Below are 25,861 nucleotides of genomic sequence, written 5' to 3' on the forward strand. Positions count from 1 at the left end.
GATTTTGAAGTAAGGACTATATTAGTTTTAAATTGCTTTGTGGTGTTAAGAGCAAGTTAGTGATTATATTTTCATATTTAAAAGTAAATATGATGGGTTTATAGGCCACACATATGTTCCATGTTCATCATATCATTTCACAACTAAAAATGAGTCCCGTCCCTAAATAACTGTTCTCAAAGGTTGTTATTTTTTTAAAAACATGCAGTGCAGTGTGTCAAAAACAAGATTGACAAGTCAGATCCTGGCAAGTATGTATTATGACTAAGAATTTACTTTCTTTAGGCTGTAATTTTGTTCCAGATGCTTATGAAATTTTGATTTTTGATTACATTGGAATATTAACAGAAAGAAAATAATTCTATTCATTCACAGATCAAAAATAATAGAGTAGAAAATTGCTCTTGTCAGTATCTGAAACTAAACTTTGCTCATTTAAAAAATATCTTGGATCCACCCTATCATAGGTCTTCAATATTGTTTCTGAATAGAATATTGAATACCTATAGTGAAGAGCATTCCTGTTCCTTTTTGTTTTTTAGTATATATATGTCAGGAAGTCTAACTAATATTGATTTGTTCTTCTAGCAGTTTCCATATGCCCACTGATCCCAAAACTACAATTATGTGCCTCTTGTTATTGAGGCAGTGTGTTGTGCCCGTTGGTGTATTGTGCTGGAAGAACTATTGAGATGTAAAGATATTTGTTAGGAAAAGAACAGGGCTTTAGATAGAAATCCATTAAATACCAGTATTCTCACAGGCAACAGAAGAACAGGTATCAAAGATTGAAAAGGAAATTTTAGAAGGGGAGGAAAACAAGCCAGGAATGTTGAAAATAGGAAACTAAGCGAGCCTCCACAAAAGACAGTTTCAGAATGAAGTTGAGCCAGCAGGATCAGATGCCACAGGGAGAGGCAGGTTAAGATGAAGATGGGACAATGTCTGTTGCATTTGACCATTAGGAACTGAAGACCATAGTGGGGCATTAGAATGGTGTGGCAGAGCAATATTTCAGTGTGCTGGAAAACAAATGAGAATTGATAAAATGAAGACTGCAAGTGTGGACTCTTAAAGCGTCACCTAATCTTTTTCTTAGCTTTCTGTGTAGTCTCTGATTATAGAATTTTGAAGCATGTGTAGTTGAAGTGGAAGACGTTAAATCTAAACCATTCATAGATCTTTGCACAGTTGCTAGAAATCTATTTTTTATATTAATGTAATAATTTATGTAAAACTAAATATTTAAAGTTTTGAACTCTTAAAGCACAGCTAAATGGAAACCTTTAATACCAATGCTAATTTTTTTTTTTTTCTTTAGTCTTGGCTACTTATGATTCAGCACACAGAACAACTTAGTAGGATAATGAAGACACATGCAGAGGACTTGAACTCTGGACCTTTACACAGGCTCACCATGATGATTAAGGACAAGCAGCAGGTGAAGAAAAGTTACTTAGGTATTCATCAGCAGATAGAGGCCGAGATGATCAAGGTTCGTTTTTCCATATTGAAGTTCTTTCTTGAAATTGTTTTTCAAATTCACTGAAATATTTTACCTTATTTGACTTTAACAATTATTTATGTGTCATTTCCCAACAAGAAATAGGTTTATGGTCTCTAATAAGTAATATCTTATTGAACATAAAACACTGATTATAGGATATACTGTTACTATATATACTCTTATGAAAGAAAAAAGAGGCTCCCAATTAAACTATGACACAAAGCTTTATCACTTAGGCATTTTCGTTTTTATTTACTGAAATCACTCTCTGAGTCTTTTAAAACTAAATTTGTCTTATCTAATACTTTGCATAAATAAAAAAGAAAATATAGGCAAAATTACTTTTGGTATTCTTCAATTTACATATTCCTAATTTTCCCTACATTCAGAGTCTGTCTCTCTGAATGACATTTTTCAAATTATTTTTATTGTAGAAATTTGTAAATGTATAAAAAGAGAGAATAGTAAAATGAACTTCCACCTACCCATCACCTGAATAGTCTCTGTTTTTTCTATACTCCCACCCACTTTTTTTTTTTTCACATTGGATAATTTTAAAGATATCATTTTATCCATAAATATTTTAGAATGTATAGCTAAAATCAGTGTTCTTGTTAAAAATGTAACTAAAATATCATTAATTTGCCTAAAAATAATAATTCCTTCATGTTATTGAATATTCTTTGTTGAAATGGTTGTTGTTTAAGCTTTTATTTATAGTTGGTTGGTTTCAGTCAGGATCCAGATACCATCTATACCTTGCATTTGAATGATACTTTAAAAAAATATGTAGGTTCTCCTTCCTGCCCAGTTTTTAATAAAATGCTATTTATTTGTGGAAGAAACTAGATAATTTGCTGTATATAATTGAATTTCCTTCATTTTGGGTTTTTCTGTTAGCATCTTATGATGTGGTTTACATATTCCTTCATCTTTAATCTTCTCTGTAATTTGGAATTTAAATCTAGAGACTTGATAAGATTGGATCTGGCTGGGTGTTTTGGGCAAGAATACATCATAGGTGGTGGTATACACTTCCTGCAGTTTCATATCGGGAGGTATATAATGTCGATTTATCTTTTTATTATGTGAAACTTGACTGATTGGTTCCAATGTTGTCAACCTGATCAATCGATTCAAAAAGTTTTCTGGCTTATGCCTGTAATCCCAGCACTTTGGGAGGCATGGTGGGCAGATCGCCTGAGGTCAGGAGTTCAAGATCAGCCTGGGCAACACCGTGAAACCCCGTCTCTACTAAAAATACAAAGACTAGTCAGGTGTGGTGGTGCACATCTGTAAACCCAGCCACTTGGGAGGCTGAGGCATGAGAATTGCTTGAACATTGGAGTCAGAGGGGGCTGCAGTGAGCCTAGATCATGCTACTGCCCTAACAGCCTGGGCAACACAGCGAGATTCTGTCTCCAAAAAAAAAAAAAAAAGTTTTGTATCAGTCTTTTACCAGAGTAGTTTCACAAAGTTAAGCAGTGAGTTTTTTCTTGAATGGAGAATGATTTGAACTCATTTATATTTATATTGTAGTTTTTTTTGTTTATTCACACAGTGTCATCATCTGTGTCATCGAGAACATTGGTGATACAGAATTTCTTTAAAAGGGGTTTGAGATTATCTTCCAAGTTGCTGATAACCCCTTTTGCAACGTTTTGATGCTTTCTCTTTCTTAGTCTTCTCAAATGGCAAATTTGAAGATCTGTAGACAGTATCTGGTACATGTATTTTTTCCTTAAATTGCATTTAAATGGCTTTTTGACTACAGTCAAGGACTTGGATTTGTGTCATTGTTCCATAGAAATAATATCTTAATTGTTTTTTTAATTACAGAACATATTTCTGCACTTACCAAGTTAATTTTTTTTTTTAATTTTAGATAATGGCAGTGTTATTCTGTATTTGCCACCCCCTTTCCCTGCTGCCTTTTCTTTTTCGAGTCAAGTTTCAGCCAGGCTGGAGTGCAGTGGCGTTATCTTGGCTCACTGCAACCTCTGCCTCCTGGGTTCAAGCAATTCTTGTGCCCCATCCTCCCGAGTAGCTGGGATTATATGCGTGTGCCACCACAGCCTGGCTCATTTTTTGTATTTTTTGTAGAGACAGGGTTTTGCTGTGTTGGTCGGGCTGGTCTTGAACTCCTGACCTCAGGTGATCCGCTTGTTTTAGCCTCCCAAAATGCTGGAATTACAGGTGTGAGCCATTGTGCCTGGCCTGATTTGCTATTCTTTTGTTTATTTGTTTTCACATGCTATTGAATTTAGTACTGATTTTTAAAACGTATTTGTAGTTTATTTTCTACAATTGTATATTAAAGAACAACTCTGATCTGTAAGTAGTAAAGTACACATCAGTTAATACTTTGGAATTTAAGTTCTTGAGCAATTTAAATTTAAACATTTTAAAACATTTATGCATTTTGTTTCTTTGATAGGTTACAAAAACAGAATTGGAGAAGTTAAAATCCAGCTATAGACAATTAATAAAAGAAATGAATTCTGCCAAAGAGAAATACAAAGAAGCTTTAGCTAAAGGTAAGGCAAAATTTTAAAAATTGTTTACTTAGGTGATTTTTATTCTTACTATTACCATAGAAAATAATGTCAAAAACCACAATTACTTTTGCACCAACCTAATAGTTTTTTTTTTTTTTCTGTCCATCCTTCCCTTCATTGTTGTTGCTTTGAACCAGGATCTGATCAGTGTAAACATACTGCATTTGATTGTTGTGCTTACTATTACCATAGAAAATAATGTCAAAAACCACAATTACTTTTGCACCAACCTATAGTTTTTTTTTTTTTTTCTGTCCATCCTTCCCTTCATTGTTGTTGCTTTGAACCAGGATCTGATCAGTGTAAACATACTGCATTTGATTGTTGTGTTGGTAGACTCTTAATCTTTTCATCTAGAACAGTCCTCCTACTTTTTACTGAAGTTTTTTTTTTCCCCCAGGCATCCAGTTTTCTTGTAAAATTTCTCATGTGCTGGATTGTCTGATTGCATTCTCATGACTACTATTTAACTTGTCCCTAATCTATCCCCTGTATTTTCTGTAAATTTAAGGATAGTTCTAGAGGCTCGATTAGATTCAGATCAAACATTTTTGACAGGACTGCTTCATAGATGACGATGTATACTTTATGTTGCGTCCTACCAGGAGGCACATTAAGTTGGCTTGTCTTACTCTCAGTGCTCAGTCAAGTTTGATTACTTAAGTCAAGTAGTGACTGCCGGATCTCTCCATTGTGAAGGTACCTTTACCCCATGTGACTGGTAAGTAACTGCAGAGAGATACATTGGCATGTGTGGATAACCTATCCTCCAACAACCTTCTGTCCAGTGACTTGGCATCCATTGATCATCCTTGCCAGTAGCAATATTACATTAACATCCTATCATTTGTAAAATGCCTAGCAGATGACTGGGAAGAGAAAGGAGGGTTGAGGGAAGAAACAGAGAACAGTGCAAAGAGGGAATAAAAAGCTGGAAATGGGAAAACAATTCCAAAAGCTTTGCTGATACCCTTCTCTTTTTACGTTTAACTCTTTCCAAAGTCATGAACTCTTTAAGGTAATGCAGGCTTGAAGCAGTGAGCAAAGAAAGCCTCTTGCTCAGGGCTGTCACTCTAGTAAGAGGTGAATGCATTTCAGTTAGAAGTGTTTCTTGACAGCAGCATAAAATAACAGGTACTTAAATGCAAAATACACAGATTTTACCTTCCTATTGCAGGTTAAATTCTGACTACCTTTAGTTGGTTAAACACATGGTTAGGTTTAGCCATAAAACAGTTTTGTGAATCCACAAAGCTTTGTGTCTGCACTAAGTAGTATAAAGGAAATAATATATTTTAAAAATCTTTTTAATTGTATATATTAGGAAATAAATAATGCTCTGAGATTTATCTCTTAGGAGACATCCAGAGGTTTGTTGGGGGTTCTGGCAAACATAGGGAATTCAGGTACTGTTTGCCATCATGTGCCTTAACAACTCCCTTTGACTATCATCAATGCTGTTGTTGTTCGTGGGAAATAATTCTAATATGGGTTTTAGTCTGTTAATTAATTTAAAAAATCATGAATAGTGAAGGTTTGTGTCAGGAGTAACAAAGTAGTATTTAAGCTGCTGAACCTGCAGTCTGTTTTATACCATCAGGTGAGAGTGAGAGCCGAGTGGGAGGTCTTTCTGGACCAATGGTGTGCAAAATACTCAGCCTTCCTTTCTGTTTTTCCTGTGTCTTACCAGTGAAGAAGTGATGGATGATTGTGGGAATAAATTATGTTGTAAGTACCTGGGATTAGTAAGGATTAGTATTTTAGTATGTATTTGTATAGATGCTGTTTAGGTCCTTTTTTGAAAATCAACTATTGAAATTCTGAGATAATCTGAGAAATTTTACCCAGACAGGATATTTGATATTAAGGAAATCTTGTTATATTATAGGTTTGATAATGAGATTGTGATTTTTTTTGAGGTTCTCTTTATTTTTGAGGTAAATGCAGAAATATTCACAGCTGAAATGATGTGATATCTGAGGTTTGCTTCAAAATTATCTAAAGAATAGGGAGTAGGTAGATAGAAGTGTAGATGAAACCTGATTGCTCATGAGTTGATGATCCTTCAAACCAGGTGATAGGTACATGGAAATATTGAACAATTCTTTCTACTTTTGTATAAGTTTGAATTTCTCCACAAAAATTATATAAAAATAAAGAATTTCACCATAAGAAATGAAGGAAAACTAGACATTGGCATAGGCAAGGATTTCATTACCAAAAACCTAAAAGCAAATGCAATAAAAACAAATAGCTGGGACCTAATTAAACTAAAGAGGTTTTGCACAGCAAAAGGAACAGTCAGCAGGGTAAACAGACAACCCACAGAGTGGGAGGAAGTCTTCAAAATCTATACATCTAACAAAGGATTAAAATCCAGAATCTACAACAAATCAGTAAGAAAAAAGTTAACAATCTCATCAAAAAGTGGGCTAAGCACATGAATAGACATGAATAGGCAATTCTCAAAAGAAGATATATAAATAGCTAACAACCCTATTAAAAAATGCTCAACATCACTAATTTTCAGGGAAATGCAAATCAAAACCACAATGTGATACCTCCTTACCCCTGCAAGAATGGCCATAATCAAAAAATAAAAAAAAAAAATTGAAAAAAAAAGCAGTAGATGTTGGCATGGATACGGAGCTCAGGGAATGCTTCTACCCTGCTGGTGGGAATGTAAACTAGTCCAGCCACTATGGAAAGCAGTGTGGAGATTCCTTAAAGAACTAAAAGTAGAACTACCATTTGATCCAGCAATCCCACTACTGGGTATCCACCCAGAAGAAAAGAAGTCATATGAAAAAGATACTTGCACACGCATGTTTATAGCAGCACAATTCACAATTGCAAAATTGTGGAACCAACCCAAATGTCCATCAATAAACAAGTGGATAAAGAAACTGTAGAAGAGTATATGAAGAGTGCACCTGCCTTGCACTCTTCCCCTCAAATCCCCAAAGTCCACTGTATTATTCTTATGCCTTTGGGTCGTCAGAGCTTAGCTCCCACATATCAGTGAGAACATAACTCAGATTTTCCATTCCTGAATTACTTCACTTAGAATAATAGTCTCCAGTCTCATCCAGGTCACTGCAAATGCTGTTAATTCATTCCTTTTTATGGCTGAGTAGTATTCCATCATACATACATACATACATACATATATATATATATAGAAAACAAAAAAAATCAAAGAAAGGTCTCAGATATTTCAATATCAAATTATTCTGAACCTATTCCTTATTGTTTTATTTTTATATGCTAATACATTTATGTATTAATTCCTTCATTTAATCACTCATTTAAGAAGAATTTTTTCTGTTTGGTAAATGCCAGAGATATAAAAATGAAAAGGATGTGGACTCTACCTTCAAGCCATTGAAAGTTGAATTTTCTTTTTTTGAGATGGAGTCTCGCTCTGTCACCAGGCTGGAGTGCAGTGGCGGGATCTTGGGTCACTGCAGCCTCCCCCTCCTGGGTTCAAGTGATTCTCCTCCTCAGCCTTCTGAGTAGCTGGGACTACAGGTGCCCGCCACCATGCCCAGCTAATTTTTGTATTTTTAGTAGAGATGGGGTTTCACCATGCTGGCCAGGATAGTCGCTATTTCTTGACCTCGTAATCCACCCGCCTTGGCCTCCCAAAGTGCTGAGATTATAGGCATGAGCCACCACGCCTGGCTGAAAGTTGAAATTTTTATAAAATCAAATTTCTACCCAATTAAAAAAATTTTCAAGCCTGTATAAAAGTTGAAATGATAACATAATGAACTCCTGCATACTTTTTACCTGGATTCACAAATTGCCAAAATTTTGTCATGACTGGGCTTCTGTTGTCTCTATTTCTGGCTCTGTCTTTCTATGTGTATATGTATGAACATATTTATATAAAGTTTTCTTTTGATGAAGCACTTGAAAGCATATTGTAACATCATAACATTTCCTTTTAAATATCTAAGCATATATTTTCTAAGAACTATATTTTCCAACACAACCCCAATTTAGCATGCCCAAGGAATTAAACTTTGATACACTAATAAAATTAAATACATACTCTGTTTTCAAATTTATTACAAAAATGTCCTTTATAACTTTGTTTATTTTGGATCCAGGGTCCAAATAAAGGATTATGTATTGTGTTTAACTGCCATGTAGAAGAATTTCCCTTACTCTCTTTATTTTTTAATAGGTTTATTTTGATACAATTAACATAAAACGGACAGCACTTATTTAAAATATTTATTTTGATAAATTTTGATATATGTACACACCTGTGAAATTATCACTACAATCAAGATAAGCAACATGTCTTTCACCCCTGAAAAATTCCTGGTGCCTTTTTGTAATCCCTGTCTTCCACCTCTCTTTGATCTTCCATCTTCTGTCTCCAGGCAACTACTAAACTGCCTTCTGTCAGTATATAGTTTGGTTTTCATTTCTTAGAATATTTAAAAAGGAATCATACAGTACACACTCTGTTTTGTCTGCCTTCATTTGTTCAGAATAGTTATTTTGAAATCTGTCCATGTTGTTGCATGTACCAGTAATTCACTTTTTAAAATTGCTCATTAGGACTCTATTAAATGGATCTACTACAGTTTGCTTATCCATTTTCCTGTTAATAGGCATTTGAGTTGTTTCCAGTATTGGGCCATTACAAATAAAATGACTGAACATTTATGTACAAATCTTTGTATGGATATGTGGTTTTATTTTCCTTACATTAATACCTAGAGGGGGAATGACTAAATCATACATTGAGATATGTTTAAGTTTTGAAGAGCCTACCAATCATTTTCCCAAAGTATCTGTACCATTTTGCATTCTTTCTAGTAGTGTATGAGTTTCCTCCACATGTTGGTAGTACTTGGTATGACATATTGGTAGTACTTGGTATGTTTTCTCCACGTATTGGTAGTACTTGGTATGACCAGCCTTTGATCTTAGCTGTGGTATCTCATTCCAGTTTTACTTTTCATTTTCCTAGTCACCGATGATGTTGAACATCTTTTCATGTGCTTGTTTGCTATTCATATCTTCTTTAGTGACGTACCTGTTCAAACCTGTTGCCTATGTTTAAATTGGGTTGATTTCTTATTACTGAGGTTTGAGAGTTCTTTATATTTTCTGCATATAAGTTGTTCATTAGAAATATGATTTGTAAATATTTTCTTGTAGTTTGGGGCTTATATTTTTTAATGTTGACTTAAGTACAAATATTTGTAGTTTTGAAGAAGTCTAATTCACTTATTGTTTGTTATATGGCTTGTCTTTTGGTGTTGTATCTAACAAATATTTGCCTAACTTAAGGTCACTATGATTTTCCGCTTTCTTTTCTTCTAAAATTTTTATAGTTTTAGCTTTTACATTTAGGTCTGTGATCTCTTTTGGCTTAATTTTTGTGCATGATGTGAGGTGAAGGTTTAAATTTATCTTTTTGCATGTGAATATTCAGTTTTCCCAGCTCCATTTGTTGAAAAGACTGTCCTTTCCTTACTGGACTGCTTTGACATCCTTGTCAAAAATCAGTTGACCATATACATGCGAGTCTATTTCCCACCGACCTATTTGTCTATCTTTATGTCAGTACTACACTATCTTGATTACCATTATGTCTTAGTCAATTTGGGCTGCTGTACCAAAATACCATAACCTGGGTGCTTAAAAACAACAGAAATTTATACCTCACAGTTCTGGAGACTGGAAAACCTAAGATCAAAGCAGTGGTAGATTAGATGTTTGGTAGAGGCCTATTTTCTGTTTCATGGATGGTACTTTCTCCATGTGTTCTCACATGGTAGAAGGGGCAAATGAGCTTCCTTAGGCCTACTTTATAAAGGTACTAATCCCATTCATGAGGGCTCTACCTTTATGATCCAGTCACCCCACTAAACACCCCACCACCTAACACCTTGCAGGTGTTAGTATTTCAATATATGAATTGTAGGAGGGGCACACACATTCAGACTATAGCACTATAGCTTTATAATTCTTAAAATCAGATGGTGTTAGCTGTTCAACTTTGTTCTTCTTTGAAGTTGTTTGAAGATCCTTTGCATTTCCATATACTTTTTTGGATCTGTGGATAATTTCTGTAAAATAGCCTGCTGGGGTTTTGATAGGGATTATATTGAACTTAATAGATCAAGTAGGGGAGAGTTGACTTCTTAACAATGTTGAGTCTCCTAATCAATTTACATGGAATGTTTCTCCATGCAAATCTTAAATTTCTTTTATTAAAGTTATTTCTTTATTTTTGGTGCTATTGTGGATAGTATTGTTAATTTTATTTTTAGATAGTTCATTGCTGGTGTATATATAAAAATACAATTGATTTTTGAATATTAACTTTTATCCTGTGGACTTACTGAACTTGTTTATTAATTCTAGTAGGCTTTTATTTTGTTTTGTTTTGTTTACATGGTGTCTTGCTCTGTCGCCCAGGCTGGAGTACAGTGGCACCATCTTGGCTCACTGCAACCTCTATCTCTCAGGTTCAAGCAATTCTCCTGGCTCAGCCTCCCGAGTAACTGGGACTACAAGTGCCTGCTACCGCTCCCAGCTAATTTTTTGTATATATGTTTTTTTCCAGTAGAGATGGAGTTTCACCATGTTGGTCAGGCTGATCTCAAACTCCTGACCTCAAGTGATATGCCTGCCTCGGCCTCCCAAAATGCTGGGGTTACAGACATGAGCCACCATGCCTGGCCTCTGGTTTTTAAAAATGAATTTCTTAGGATTTTATACTTATAGGATCATGTTATCTACATATAAAGATAGTTTTACTTTTACCTTTTCAATCTAGGTGACTTTTTTTTTCTTCTTCTTTTTCTTTTTCTTGCCTGATTGCCCTGGCTAGATCCTCCAGTATAATATTGAGTAGAAGTGAGAGGAGCCAACAGTGTTGGCTTGCCTTGTTCCTGAACTTAGGTGTAAAGCATTTATTTAGTCTTTCACCTTCAATTAAAGACTTAAAAAAAAAATTGTGCTGAAGTAATTTTTCTCTTTTCCTGTGTTAGAATGGATGTTGCATCTTGTCAAATGCTCTTTCTGCATCTATTGAGATAAATATATGCACATTTTGTTTGTTAATATGGTTATTTTGATTGATTTTCACATTTCAAATATTACACCAACCTTGCATAAAATCTCCCTAGTCATGACTAAGGATACAATTTTCTTAGTCATGATGTATTATTACTTTTTATATTGTTGGATGTGATTTGCTAAGTTTTTGTTTATAATTTATCACCTATGTCTATGTTTCTTGTAATGTCTTTGTCTCATTTTCATATGAGGATAATGCTGGCCTCAGACTGGTTACCTTCTCAGCAATTTTCTAGGAAGATTTGTGTTGAGTTAGTATTATTTCTTTCTTAAATATTGGTAGAATTCACTTGTGAAACCATCTGGATCTGCTTGTTTTTATGTTTCCTTTTTGGTTAAGTTTTTAAAGTATAAATTCACTTTCTATAATCAATATAGGGCTATTTTAGCCAGGTATGGTGGCGTGTGTTTGTTGTCCCAACTACTTGGGAGACTGAGAAGGAGGGGGATCGCTTGAGCCCAGGAGTTCGAAGTTACATGCCCTTGCACTCCAGACTGGGTGACATAGTGAGACCTTGTCCCTGGAAAAAAAAAAAAAATGGGGCTACTTAGTTTGTTTCTTTTTATTTTAGGTTTGGTAGGTTGTCTTTTCAGGAATTTGTCCATTTCATATAAGTTATAGAATGTATTGATAGTAATTTGTTCATAATAGTCCTTTATTCACCTTTTTATATTTATAGAATGTGTAGTGACATTTCCTTTATTAGTACTTTTTCTCTTGTTTCCTGATCATTGTGACTAGAGGTTTATCAGTTTTATTAATCTTCTCAAAGACCAGCTTTTGGTCTTTTTTCTTCTGTTTTTGTGATTTCTACTTTAACAATTTCTGCTCTGGTCCTTATTTCCTTCCTTCTGCTTGCTTTAGGCTTAGTTTGCACTTTTTCTATTTTTCTTAATGTGGAAGCTGAGGTCATTGATTTGAGAACTATCTTCTTTTCAAATGCAAGCACTTAGCACTCTGAAGTTCCTTAAATACTATTGTTTTTGCAATATCCCCTCAATTTTATATATTATGTTTTCATTTTTATTCTGGCCAAAATGCTTTCTAATTTCCTTTTTGATTATGTTTTTTTGTGTGTGTTTTTCTTTGATTCATAGGTTATTTAGAAGAATGTTGTCTAGTTGCCTAATGTTTTATCATTTTTCTAGAGTTTTTTAATATTTTAAAATTTATTTTCATTGTGGTCTGAGAATGTTTTTATGACTTTGTTTCTTTTACATTTATGTAATACTTTATTATGGCCAGTAAATGTCTGTTTTGGTAAATGCTTTATGTGCACTTGATAAGAATGTGTATTCTGCTATTGTTCTTTAGAGTGATCCACATTGTCAACTTGGTCCAATTGTTTAATAGTATTATTCAAATTCATTATGTTCTTAGCAATTTTTTTGTCTACGTGTTGTATCAGTTATTGATGGAAGGATATTGCAATCTCCAACTATAATTGTGGATTTGTCTATTTCTTCTTGTAATTCTATCAGTTTTTACTTTATGTGTTTTGAAACTATTATTGGTATGTAAGCATTTATGAGTATTATATTCTTTTGATGACCTGACTACTTTATTATTATGAAATGACTTTTATTATGCCTGGCAATAATATTCTTTGCTCTGTTATTCATCCTGTTTGATATTAATGTAGCCATTCCAGCTTTCTTTTGATTAGTGTTTACATAATATATTTTTCTTTTTCCTTTTTTCCTTTATATTTTATTTTTTACAACAGGGTCTCACTCTGTTGCTCAGGTTGGAGTGCAGTGGTGGTGTGCTTATAGCTTGCTGCACCCTCAAACTCCTGGGCTCAAGTAATCCTCCTGTCTCAGCCAGCTGTGTAGCTAGAAATACGAGCAGGTGCTGCTATGCCCAGCTAACTTTTTATAGAGATGGGCTTTCGCCATGTTCTCTAGGCCAGTCTCAAACTCCTGAGCTCAAGTTATCTGCCTCCCTGGGCCTCCCAAAGTGTTGAGAGTACAGGTATGAGCCACCATATCTGACCTATCTATATTCTTTTTTCATACTTTAACCAGTTTCCATCTTTATTTCTGAAATGCATCTCTTGTAAACAGCATATAGTTATCTCTTGCTTTTGTTTCTTGATAATCCCCACCTTTTAATTAGTGGCATTTAGACCAATATTTAAATGTAACTTTTTATCATGTTAAGTTTAATCTGTCATTTTGCAGTTTATTTTCTCTTTGTTCCATGTATTCTGTATTTCACTTTGCCTTTATTCTACCTTTATCTGGATTAATTGAACATTTTTCTGAAGATTCTTATCTCTTTTGCTGATTTGTTAGCTCTAATGTTTTATTTTATTTTGTATGTAATTTACCATAATATATCTTTAAGTGGTATTATGCCACTTTGTATACATACCATGTATATAGTATGGGAATCTTACAGTAGTATAGTTCTGTTTCTCCTTTTCCTGTCTTTGTGCTATTATTGTGATATGTTTTGTATATTTTACTTTTGCTTATGTTGCAAACTACACATTACATTGTTTTTGTTTTGTTTAAATAGTAAATTATCTTCAATAATAAAATATTTCATATATTTATCCATGTACTTATCTTTTCCAACATTCTTTATTTATCTATGTCTCTGTTTCTGTTTGGTATCATTTTACTTTTGCCTGAATGGCTTACTTTTAAAATTTCTTGTAATGTAGATCTGCAAATAATGAATTCTTTATGTATGTCTGAAAAAACATTTATTTCAGTTTCATTTTTAAAATATATTTTTTGGGGGTATAGAATTTTTTTAAAACAGGTTTTTACCCCTTCATGTTTTTAAATATGTTTCTCCAGTGCCTTGTCACGGAGAAATCTGCTATAATCCTTATCTTGGTTGCTCTGAACATTTCATTTTCCTTTGGTAGTTTTTTTTTTTTTTGAGGCGGAGTCTCGCTCTTTCCCCCGGGCTGGAGCGCAGTGGCCGGGATCTCAGCTCACTGCAAGCTCCGCCTCCCGGATTTACGCCATTCTCCTGCCTCAGCCTCCCGAGTAGCTGGGACTACAGGCACCCGCCACCTCGCCCGGCTAGTTTTTGTATTTTTAGTAGAGACGAGGTTTCACTGTGTTAGCCAGGATGGTCTCGATCTCCTGACCTCGTGATCCGCCCGTCTCGGCCTCCCAAAGTGCTGGGATTACAGGCTTGAGCCACCGTGCCCGGCCCTCCTTTGGTAGCTTTTAAGATTTTTCTTTTATCATTGGTTTTAAGCAATTTGATCATGATTTACTTTGTTGTAAGCTTTTTATTGAAGTTTTAATTTATGTTTTTTTTTTTGAGCTTCTTGTATCTGAGTTTTTAATTTTCATCAAATTTGGAAAACTTTCAGCCATTATTTCTTCACATATATTTTGTCTCCCCCTCTCTTTTTTGCTTTCTTTCAGAGACGCCAGTTATACATGTATTAGGCTGCTTGTTGTTCTCTTACAGAATCGTAATGCTCTGTTAATTTTCTTCCTCCTTGTCTTTTTTTTCCTGTTTCATATTGGTTAGTTTCTGTGACTATGTCTAAAAGTTTAGTAGTCTTTTCCTCTGCAGTGCCTAATTGCCTTTAATCCCATCTGGTGGTGATTTTTTTTTTCTTTTTTGGTTGTTGTTGTTAACTCAGGCAGTATAGGTTTTGCCTCCTCAAGGATGATTTAGGTCTTTTCTGAAATATTTTATATATCTACTTAACTTTTTGAGCATACTGAATACCACTATAATAACTGTTTTGAAATCCTTGTCACCCATTTCTAACTTCTGTGTCAGTCACTTTCAGTTGATTGATTTGTTCCCTCATTTTGGATAGATATTTTTGCTTCTTTGAATGCCTGATAACTTTTGATGAGACGCTATACATTGTGAATTTTAAACTTATCAGATGGGTCTCATTAACACTTTTAATAAAGCTATAAGACTTTTAGTCCAAGGAGAAAATGTAGAACATTGTCTTGATTCATGATAGAGAGAATAATAATAACATTTTGTTTGTGAAATGATGGAAGTTTAAAAATCATATTATTAGGGCTGGACGCGGTGGCTCATGCCTGCAATCCCAGCATTTTGGGAGCCCAAGGCGGGTGAATCACGAGGTCAAGAGATCAAGACCAACTTGGCCAACATGGTGAAACCCCATCTCTACTAAAAAATACAAAAAAAATTAGCTGGGCGTGGTGGTGCGCACCTGTAGTCCTAGGTACTTGGGAGGCTGAGGCAGGAGAATCACTTGAACCTGGGAGGTGGAGGTTGCAGTGAGCCAAGATTGTGCCACTGTACTCTAGCCTGGCGACAGAGCAAGTCTCCATCTCAAAAAAAGAAAATAAATAATATTTTTAGTGCCTTTTTTGAGCTTGTTTTTCCTCTTGGAATTTATAATGATTCTCTTGGGAGGCTGAGGCAGGAGAATCACTTGAACCTGGGAGGTGGAGGTTGCAGTGAGCCAAGATTGTGCCACTGTACTCTAGCCTGGCGACAGAGCAAGTCTCCATCTCGAAAAAAGAAAATAAATAATATTTTTAGTGCCTTTTTTGAGCTTGTTTTTCCTCTTGGAATTTATAATGATTCTCTACTGTTTTTCTATATGATATCTATAATATACTTTTCCATGTGTTTGTTTTGTTTCATAAATTAATCTGAGGATTACAGTTAAGGTGTTTCTCATTTTTCTTCTGCATAAGTTAAATAATTGAAGTTTTTGTATACTTTAGATAATCCTTTTATAGTGTTTGATTTTTCAAGGAATTCCTAAGTTTAGATTGATCACTGTACACATTTAAGTATTTTGTCTTTGTGTTTGATTTGTCTTTTGATCTCATGTGAAATGAGAAAAATTTTTATATAAAACTTGAAGGAAAATGTTTTATCTATTTTTTTAAGTTGGAATACTATTTGTTTTTCTATTAGAAGACATTAAACTTTTAAGATTTACTTTTTATTCTTTTTTTCTTGTCAAGGGATTTCTGAAAAAATGCTGCAAAGAATATCTGTATTCTGTTTATTACAGTAATTTTCTGTTTATTTAGGGCAGATCATATTGATTTTACTACACTTATTTTACAGTAGTCAAAAAAATTAATAATGGTCACTTACAATGTTAGTTTCCCTGGAAATTTCTCATAGACAAACCGTTTTTAAGTACATGATGGGGAGAATAAATAGTTGAAACCAAATCTGTCTGATTTCAGTGTCCATGGCCTGTGTTGATTTTGTTTCTTCCTATGAAGAACATGAACTAAATTAAACTTTGTTGTGATAATGAAAGACCAAAACACATTAACCTAAGTTTTAGAGTCTTAGTGGACTTTATCATCCTTCCTAATTTGTTCTGAGAGTTATATGAGTTTATTTATTCCCAGATATTTTGGGCTCACAATTTCCTGAAAGTGTTCGTGTTGTAGATAATATACATCATTGTATTAATCTGTTTTTATGCTGCTGATAAAGACTGGGCAGTTTACAAAATAAAGAGATTTAATGGGCTTACATTTCCGCATGACTAGGGAGGCCTCACAATCATAGCAGAAAGCAAGGAGGAGCAAGTCGTGCCTTACATGGATGGCAACAGGCAAAGAGAGAGATTGGGCAGGGAAATTCTGCATTATAAAGCCATGAGATCTCGTGAGACTTATTCATGTGAGACTTATTCACTGTCATGAGAACAGCATGGGAAAGACCTGCCTCTATGATTCAGTTACCTCCCACTGGGTCCCTCCCACAACATGTGGGAATTCAACATGAGATTTGGGTGGGGACACAGCCAAACCATATCAATCATCTTCACCTGGATATATATACATTCAGGTTCTTATGCAGATGCCATGTAGTACTTTGTGTAAAGTAAAAAAAAAAAAAAATTAGAGAGTAAATATAATGCATGCCAATTTTATAATATGTAAACAAAACCATATTGAATTGTATGGTGTTGAATTTAATAATTTCGAATGTGATTTTTCTTTGAAATTTTATAGTTTACTTAAAGATATTCTGAAGTATCAGAAAAGATGTTAAAAATAACTACCTTCTAATTATATATTCAGATATAGCCTACTTACTTGATTCTGTAGGTCTAGAATTATGCTAGGGTTTTATGTTTACCAAACCTCAAAATACCAATCACAGTATTTATGAGGCCTTTTCTTACATGAGTAGGAATCTGAATGCTTCTGCTTTATCACACATCATGTTCAGGGAAAAAAAAAGAAAACAGGATAGCTACTCCACATTACACATGCCCATGTCAATCAGTCTAGAGGCACTTGAAAGGAGTTATCTTCACCCTCTTTTATCACACGAGTGGGGAAACAAACTATCTTCCTAATTATCCTTTCTCTTTGATAAATAAAAGAGTGCTAAGGGATTGGTAAACCCTCTGGTAATTTGTAAGCTGTCATTTACCCTAAGCAGACAGAGTGAGAGGATACCTACTGCTAGAACTGTGGGGAGTAGCTGCTAGTCTCATTCAAAAGTAAATTTTTCTGTAATTGGGAAGTAGATTTTCTTAAATTGCCTCTTCATGCATTATGAATAGTTTGTGATATTTTATAGCCAATTAAAATTGATTACATCTGTTGAGTTGTCTCTGTAGAGTACTTTAATTATGAAAACCAGTTTGAAATGAGTCCAGCCTTTAGACAGATGGTTAAATTTATATTTAAATAAGTCCACATTTTAAAAAATGGATACGACTTTGTAAAAGCTATTTTAGTTAATTTACTCAATTTGAGTTCACCAAGAATGGCAACTAGCCTTCTTATTCAATATCTGTATATTTTGGTGATATTTAAATATCAAAATCATGTGTGGGTGTTATATGGAGGTCCTTATATTCTGGAACTCAAATTTCTCTCTCAGTTGAACATATGGAAAAATTCATATTGGACATGGTAGTTGCCAAAGTAGAGTTGAAGCTACAGTGGTTGGTCATGAGTTCTGTTGAATTGACCTGAAAATGAGAGGTTTCCACTTATTTTTGGATTTAGTGATTAATATGTATCAGCAGCTAACTTATGGAATGAATGCTTTTTGCTGCATAAAGTATGAAGTGAAATTTCCTTAATATGATAGAAACTTTACAAGGTAATTAAAAGTAATGGCACTCTTAGCTTTAATGAAATTTGCATTGGGTTAAAGCTGTGCAGAAATTGGAATGACAGTTATAATAATCTCACTAAATGCTGAAATATATGGGATGGAATATGCTATATGATTCATTTATATTCTTTATATTACTTGCTAAATTTGTCCTTATTTTGCTTAGTTTTGTTAAGGACTCAAAGCTAAGTTCTACACATGAAAAAATTAAGAGAAGTTCTGTCTTCTATATTTCATAAGTAAGCTTCTTAGCAATATTAGTTCTGGACTTCATTACTAAAAAGATGATATAAATGTCAGAAGGTAGTATTGATAATATAAACAGTGTGATCTAAACAGCACATGGTAGAATTATAATCTTTCAATAACTTTTAAAAAATTGATTTGTTTAAATTTCTTTTTTTCAAATAAGAACTATATCAATTTATGCATTTAAGAACTGTTTGTTGAGTTCTTGCTATATGTTAGTCACTGCTGTCTTAATTTGGGATATTGTAGATAACAATACAGACAAAAATCCCAGCCTCCTTGAGGCTTACATTTTAGAGCAGAAGATAGCTGATTCGTAAAAGAAATAAGTGAAACATAGCATGTAAAATGGTGATAAATAAATACCATGGAGAAAAATGAAACAAAGTAGGGAGATTGGGTATTGAGAAGATGATCGCGTATTCCTCATGGAGAAAGAAACCTTTAAATAAAGAGTGAAGGAAGTCAGGGAATGAACCATGTGATCATCTGTAGCAAAGAGTACTCCAGGTAGAGGGAACAGCCAAACAAAGTCATTGAGATTTTATCATTTCTGGCATATTTGAAGATCAGTGCAGATGCCTTTTTGTCTGTAACTGAGTTAATTGATAAGAGAGGCATGGAGGTATGACATGAGGTCAGAGATGAAGAATGATGGTAGCTGACAGACAACACATAGATTATGTAGGATCTTGGTAGTTCTTTTAAAACACTGACTTTTACTCAAGTAAGATAGGAAGCCATTGGGGTGTTTTGAGCAGAGGAGTGACGTGAATGAACTTACATTTTAACAGGATAATTGTTGTAACCTTTTTGAGAATAGTCTGAAATGAGAGAGGAAGGACAGAAGTAAGGAGACAGTTACTTCCAGGCTGTTGCAGTAGTTTAGGCAAGGGGTCATGCTGATTTGGACCTGGTTGGTAGCAAAAGAAGTGCTGAGAAGTGCTCAAATTCTGTATAAACAATGAATCCTTGTTATTCATGGTAGTTTGACAAAGTCACTGTGTACATTAAATTAGTTAGTGCTGGCTTGTTTCACCTAGGGGACATAAAGGTTTGTTTCCTGCAAGCAATGACAACGTTTTCAGCAACTGATCAATACATAACTTTGTTTTATGTATGTTTTCATTTAAAGACACCTTATGTAACATTGAACTCACAACCAGTGGTACTATAACTCATGGCTAAATGAAACTTATTTAATACAGGTATCTTCTCTTTAAGGGTCATCACAGCCTTTTTGAGTGTAGGACCGTTAGACAGACTTTAGCACTAGGGCCATTTCAAACAGTGAAATCACTAACAAAATTCACAAAAAAGTGAAAAATGCACCACATAGACTGCAAATTGTTTACAGTTGTGAAAGCTGAAACAGAGCAGAGCCTAATTTTGTTCAATCTCAGCTCAGAACCTGTGCCTTTACTCAAATTTTTTGCGCTCTGCACATGGCATACCCATAATTGACCTGGAATGCAGTGCATGTATTGTTTTGGGGGTTTTAAAGAAATTTTACCCAGTAGGTAAATTCAGAAATACAACTTTCACAAATAATGAGAATCTACTATCTATTGAAAGTAGAACTGGCTGGACGCGGTGGCTCACGCCTGTAATCCCAGCATTTTGAGAGGCTGAGGCAGATAGATCACTTGAGGCCAGGAGTTCAAGACCAACCTGGCCGCTGGCCATCCTGGTGAAACCCTGTCTGTACTAAAAATACAAAAAATTAACCAGTCCTGGTGTGGCAAACACCTATAGTCCCAGCTGCTAGGGAGGCTGAGGCACCAGAATTGCCTGACCCAGGAGGCGGAGGTTACAGTGAGCCAAGATTGCCCCCACTGCACTCTAGCCTGGGTGACAGAGCAGCAAGACCCTGTCAAAAAAAAAAAAAAAAAAAAAACCTAGAGGATTTGCCATTGAATTGGATGTAGTTTGTGAGAGAAAGAGGAAAAGACTGATTCCAAGATTTTTGGCCTCAGCAACTGGAAGAATGGCATTGTTAGTAACTGAGGTGGGAAAAATGTGGGAAGACTGGTTTTTAGAGTCTTATTAGATACTTAAGTGGAGATGTTGAGTTAAATCTCTAGTTCAGCAGTTCCAGGGAGAGGTCTGGAGTAGAACTGTAAATATGAAATGTTAATTGTCATTTTAAAGCCATGAGATTTTATGACATTACCAGTAGTATGAATGAAGATAAAAAAGAGAAGAGTCTTAACAAAGACTGAGCCCAACATGAAGTCAGGGAAATAAAGAGATAAAAATAATACAAAAGACCAATAGGAAAACTAAGTGAATGTACTATTCTGGAAGACAATATGGGAAGACAGGTTTCAAGGAAGAGCAAGTGATTAACTAGGTTAAATACTGCTAAAACATAAAGTGAGGACTAAGATTTGGAGTTAGCAAAGTGTACGTTATTGGTGATTTTGACAAGAGAAATTTCAGTGGAGTGGTACAGGGAAAACCCTAAATGGACTGGGTTTAAGAAAGAAGGAGAGAAAAGAAACTGAAGATAACTAGTATCAGTTCTACAGTAAAGGGGAGGAGAGAAATATGGAAGTAACTGGAAGAAGTGTAGTAAAGGGAGGGTTTTTTTGTTTTTCAAGATTGGGAGCTATTACAACTTGTTTGCTGATGAAACTGCACCCCTAGGGAAGGAAACACAGTTGAGGCAGCAGGAATGAAGGAAGAATTGCTGGAGAAATGTCCCTGAGTGGGTGAGAGAGGATACATCTAGTACCCAAATAAATAGATTAGTCTTTACTTTGAACAAGGACAGTTTATTCATAGTAATAGTTTAGGAGAGATGGAGAGATATGGATTCAGATAAAAAGGTTAGATATGCTGGTGAAAGCTTATGGAAGTTCTCTTCAGAGTAATTTCTAAAAATGGGTTCACGGACTCCCTTTTCACAGTAATGTGGCTCAGATTTCAAAATCATAAGGTACAAACTATTAAGTATACAATGAAAAGTTTTTTTTTTCCCAAGTCATTATTCATTTTTTTCCTCCAGAGGCAACAGATATTATCTGCTTTTTCTAGAGATATTTTATGCATAACATGTAGCTTTTAAGCCAGTTTATTAAGTGTTCATCAACTTATTAGATACATTTCGTATCATAGTACATATTAGGAGTTGGAGGTTAGTGTGTGGTTGTTTATGCTAAGTTAATGATGATCTCTGCACTTCTTCTGGTACAGTTATATCTTGATGACTATTTGGTGAGCCTTCATTTTAATTTTTTCTTATCAAATATCTTTTAGGAAGAGACTATAACTGTGCATCCCTCATTATAACCTAGAACACCATGGATTGTAGATAAACATTTAAAGGATGAATGCCCTAAATTTTCTGTAAATGTTGTTTTTCCACATACTTGACTAGTCTTCTAAAGTAGAGTTAAATCTTTTTTTTTTTTCCATAGTGTGGCTTCTTTTTGTATTAATATTACATGCAGTGGAAACATACCTGCTAGGAGACATACAAATTAAAACTAAATTTTCTTTTCTGAACTAGGAAATCAGTGTTTTGATATTTAAAGAACAAATTGTTGAGGCTTCTTATCTGTAGGCTGAATAACACCAATTCTTTAGATATAATGATTATTCTGTTACTTTAGAAGTTTGATCCAGTTTTCACAGCTGTCTTTTAACTATATTTTAATGTCATTTCAGTCCTACAGAAATGTTGAAAGAATAGTAAAAAGAATTCCCATATACCGTTCACTCACTTTTCCTGAATGTTCACGTTTTACCACATTTGCTTTATATTTTTCTGTCTCTGTATGTGGTGCATATATATGTATGTATGTGTGTGTGTGTATGTGTAAATATAAAAACGTAAATGTATATTTATTAAGTTGTCATATCTTTTTGGTTGCCTTTACGCTGGAACAGTTAATAGTCTTCATGGTTCGCAAAATGTTGACATTTTTGAGCAGTATAGGGTGGTTATTTTGTGCAGTATTCCTTGATTTGTTTTTCTGCACAATATTTGTTATTTATTTTTCATAGGAATACCATAGAAATGATGTTCTGTTGTCGGTGCTTTATATCAGGTTCATGATGTCAGTTCATCCCATTACTGGATATTAATTTGATCATTGGAATAAGGTGGTATATACTTGATTTCTCCACACTAAAGTTACATTTTCATTTTTCTTTGTTAATAAGTATTGTAGGGAAAACATTGACACTGTGTAAATATGGTGTTACTCTTCAGATTTTCACCCACTAGTTTTTCTGTCTATCAATGATACTTGCCGAAATTATTTATTATCATGGCAATTGTGAAATGGTAATTTTCTAATTCCATTATTCCTTTTATATTTATTAATTTGTTTTTAATATATGGAAGGGCTTTTCCCTCTCTACAGTTTATTTTTTAAATTTATGTATTAATTTAGTGTATTAGAATGAACTCACAGATTCAGATTTTTATTCATGGATTATAATTTTCTACTATAATAATTATATACTATCATGCTCAGATTTGGGTAGTAGGAGCCACTTCAAACTGGCTCCTCTGTCCTTTTGACACATTCCTGTCGTTCATTGAGTACGTATTTTCTGGCTCCTCTTACACTTTTCCTACTTCAGGTTCCATTTCTCTATGAAACCCTAGTTCCTTTTATTGGAGAATTGTATTTGGAAAACAGTATCTGGCCGTTGGTGTGCTCATTGCTAGTGCAGTATCTTGTTCTAGGTCCTGTTAATTGACAGAGACAGGAAATAAGCAACATGTACACACCCATGTACACCTGTGCTTTTTTTCTGTTATCTATTGGTCTATCTAGGGATACACTGAGGGGTTCACATTGATACTTCAAATTCAAATCTAATACCACAGAGTTTATTCCTTCTCTTCCTATTTATATATTTGCAACTGCTTTCTCTGGCAGTGAGAAACCTAGCTTCTGTCATTCACAATATTTTACTTACTTGCTCAAATGCTAGAATACACAGAAAGTAATTTCAATATTGCTAACTCATGCCTCTGGAAAATGAAACTTAAAAATTACAGTTTGGTATTTGTTTAAATCTTTTCTTGTCTTTAGCCTCCTGTTTGTAATCATATACTGTTTCCCAAAGTTACTTAGTTTTTTACAAAATTACTTCCCTACTCCTTTTAGTGTGGTTAGTGTTATTCACTGGAAATACAGTTTGGTTCATTTGTTTCTGTTGTATCCCATTTTAATTCCGCCCCCCCATCCTTTTTAATTTTGTTTATTTCTATGTGAAACTTTAGTGATTCTAAAAGTTAACACTGTTCAAAACCATATAGAAAACTCAATCGTTTTTACTTCCCTTTCTTTCTTACACAAAACTACGATTATATAATATTCTTTTTCCTTTGCTTCTCCATTGATAATGCATCCTGAAAATGACAACATCCAAGTTGGTAGACAGTTCTTTCATTCTTTTTTTTTCTGTCATCACAGTCTCTTGCTAGTTTTTCATTTTCAACAACTGCATGCCACTTTAAGATTATTTAAGCCCTTTCCTATATATGGACATATAGCTTAAAATAACCTTATATATGTGTTTTGTATGTGTGTGTGTTTGTGTGTGTGATTGGAGGAATGAATTCCCAGAAGTGTGATATAAATTCCAGGAAGTGTGATTGCTGGGTTAAAAGGTATACTTACATGTTATTTTGTTAGATATGGCCAAATTTCCTTCTATAAGGATTATACCAATTTGTATTTCTACTAGAAGTGTATGAATTTTTTTTTCTCCTCATCTTCACCAACAGAGTTTCTCAATTTGGTAAATGAGAAATAGTATCTTAGTTCCTCCTTCTTTAACTCTTACATTACTGTCACTGCTGTGATCTACCACTACAGTTTTTCGATATTTTCACATGTAGAGCAGACCTTCTTTTTCTGATGGTTGTTTTTAGATCAGTCTTAAGCATGCTGCTGTTTCTTCTCTTCATCCCCACCCCTGCCTCACCCCCCTACACCCACCCCCAAACAACCCACCCAACAGCCTTTGGTCTTCATAAAGGCTTGCTATGGGAGGGGGAGAGATCATTTGTAGAGATTTGGTGTTTACTTTTCTACTCATACCAATTTAAAATTTGGACTCTGTCTGCCTGTTATGCTGAGGGTATGAGTTATATTTTTCATTTTTTTCTTTATTATAGTTTTGGGTAACGTGGGAGATTCAGAATTATGCTGCTGCCACGTCCCAGCTACCCAGAATTCCCTCATTCACAGTATTGTAAAATTATGGAATGTAGATTTGGACATGGTACATCATTCACTTTACAGGTTTTTAGAAGACTGTGGGTCAATCAAATGTAGCAATCACTATATATGCAAGGAAATTATATTACACAGAGTGTGACAACTTGCTCTTTAAAGGTGTTTTATATTGAATTTTTAAATAAAGTATCACTTTCAGTTCTCTGAACAGTTCAAAACCCATAAAATGTTTAATAAATGTTTCTTGATAAATCAAAGTTTCTTATGCCAGGAAATTTATTAAAAGTAGCAAAATATGTATATACCTATTTATTATTATTATTAATTATTATTATTATTTTGAGACGGAATCTTACTCTGTCGCCCAGGCTGGAGTGCAGTGGCACGATCTCGGCTCACTGCAAGCTCCGCCTCCTGATTCCAGTGATTGTCCTGCCTCAGCCTCCTGAGTAGCTGGGAGTGCGCACCACCACCCAGCTAATATTTGTATTTTTAAATAGAGACAAGGTTTCACCATATTGGCCAGGCTGGTCTTGAACTCCTGACTTCATGATCCTTCCGCCTCTGTCCCCCATAATGTTGGAATTACAAGTGTGAGCCACCGTGTCTGGCCATACCTATTATTTTTTTTAATGCTTTATAGGAGCATATAAACACAAAAGTTTTTTTTCTTTTTGTCTTTCCAAATTCTGTGCTTTATTTAGCCTTTGCTATTAACTGCATTTTGTCAGTTTTCTGCCATTTAGTCTCTATTACAACCCAGTGAATTAGAAAGGGCAGATAATTTAACTCCTATGTTTAAAAATCAGAAACTGAAATTTAGATTAAATGGTTTGCTTGGGGCTGCACAGCTAATCAAAGGAAAAGCTAAGACTAGAATTGACTTTTAACATTGTTCTTGTCAGAACCACACTGAGTAAAAAAGGTAGCTCCTTCATTGTTTCTACATATCACAATTGAATTAAACTTCCACGTGAACAAAACTTGTGTATACATTTGACCCAAATAACTGTAAGTTAAGATGAATTCCTGTGCATTTTCTTCATACTCAGTGTGCCTGGGATAGTGATTGTAGAGTAGTAAGTCAAATTGTGAAGTTGAGGAGCATATTAATCTCTTTTCACACTGCTATAAAGACATATACTTA

At 34.4% G+C, this 25,861-nt stretch overlaps 1 protein-coding gene across 1 annotated transcript in view; it reads left to right on the plus strand.

Moving 5' to 3' along the window:
• The window catches only part of FER (fer (fps/fes related) tyrosine kinase), a 435,538-nt gene that overhangs the window by 93,512 nt on the left and 316,165 nt on the right, over positions 1-25,861 (plus strand). Inside the window, exons 4-5 of the mRNA XM_011949316.1 lie at positions 1,322-1,495; positions 3,945-4,044. Of these exons, the coding sequence (XP_011804706.1) occupies positions 1,322-1,495; positions 3,945-4,044 (274 nt within the window). The remainder of the gene's footprint in view (positions 1-1,321; positions 1,496-3,944; positions 4,045-25,861) is intronic.

This window comes from Colobus angolensis, unplaced genomic scaffold, assembly GCF_000951035.1.
Source record: "Colobus angolensis palliatus isolate OR3802 unplaced genomic scaffold, Cang.pa_1.0 Scaffold298, whole genome shotgun sequence".
NCBI lineage: Eukaryota > Metazoa > Chordata > Mammalia > Primates > Cercopithecidae > Colobus > Colobus angolensis.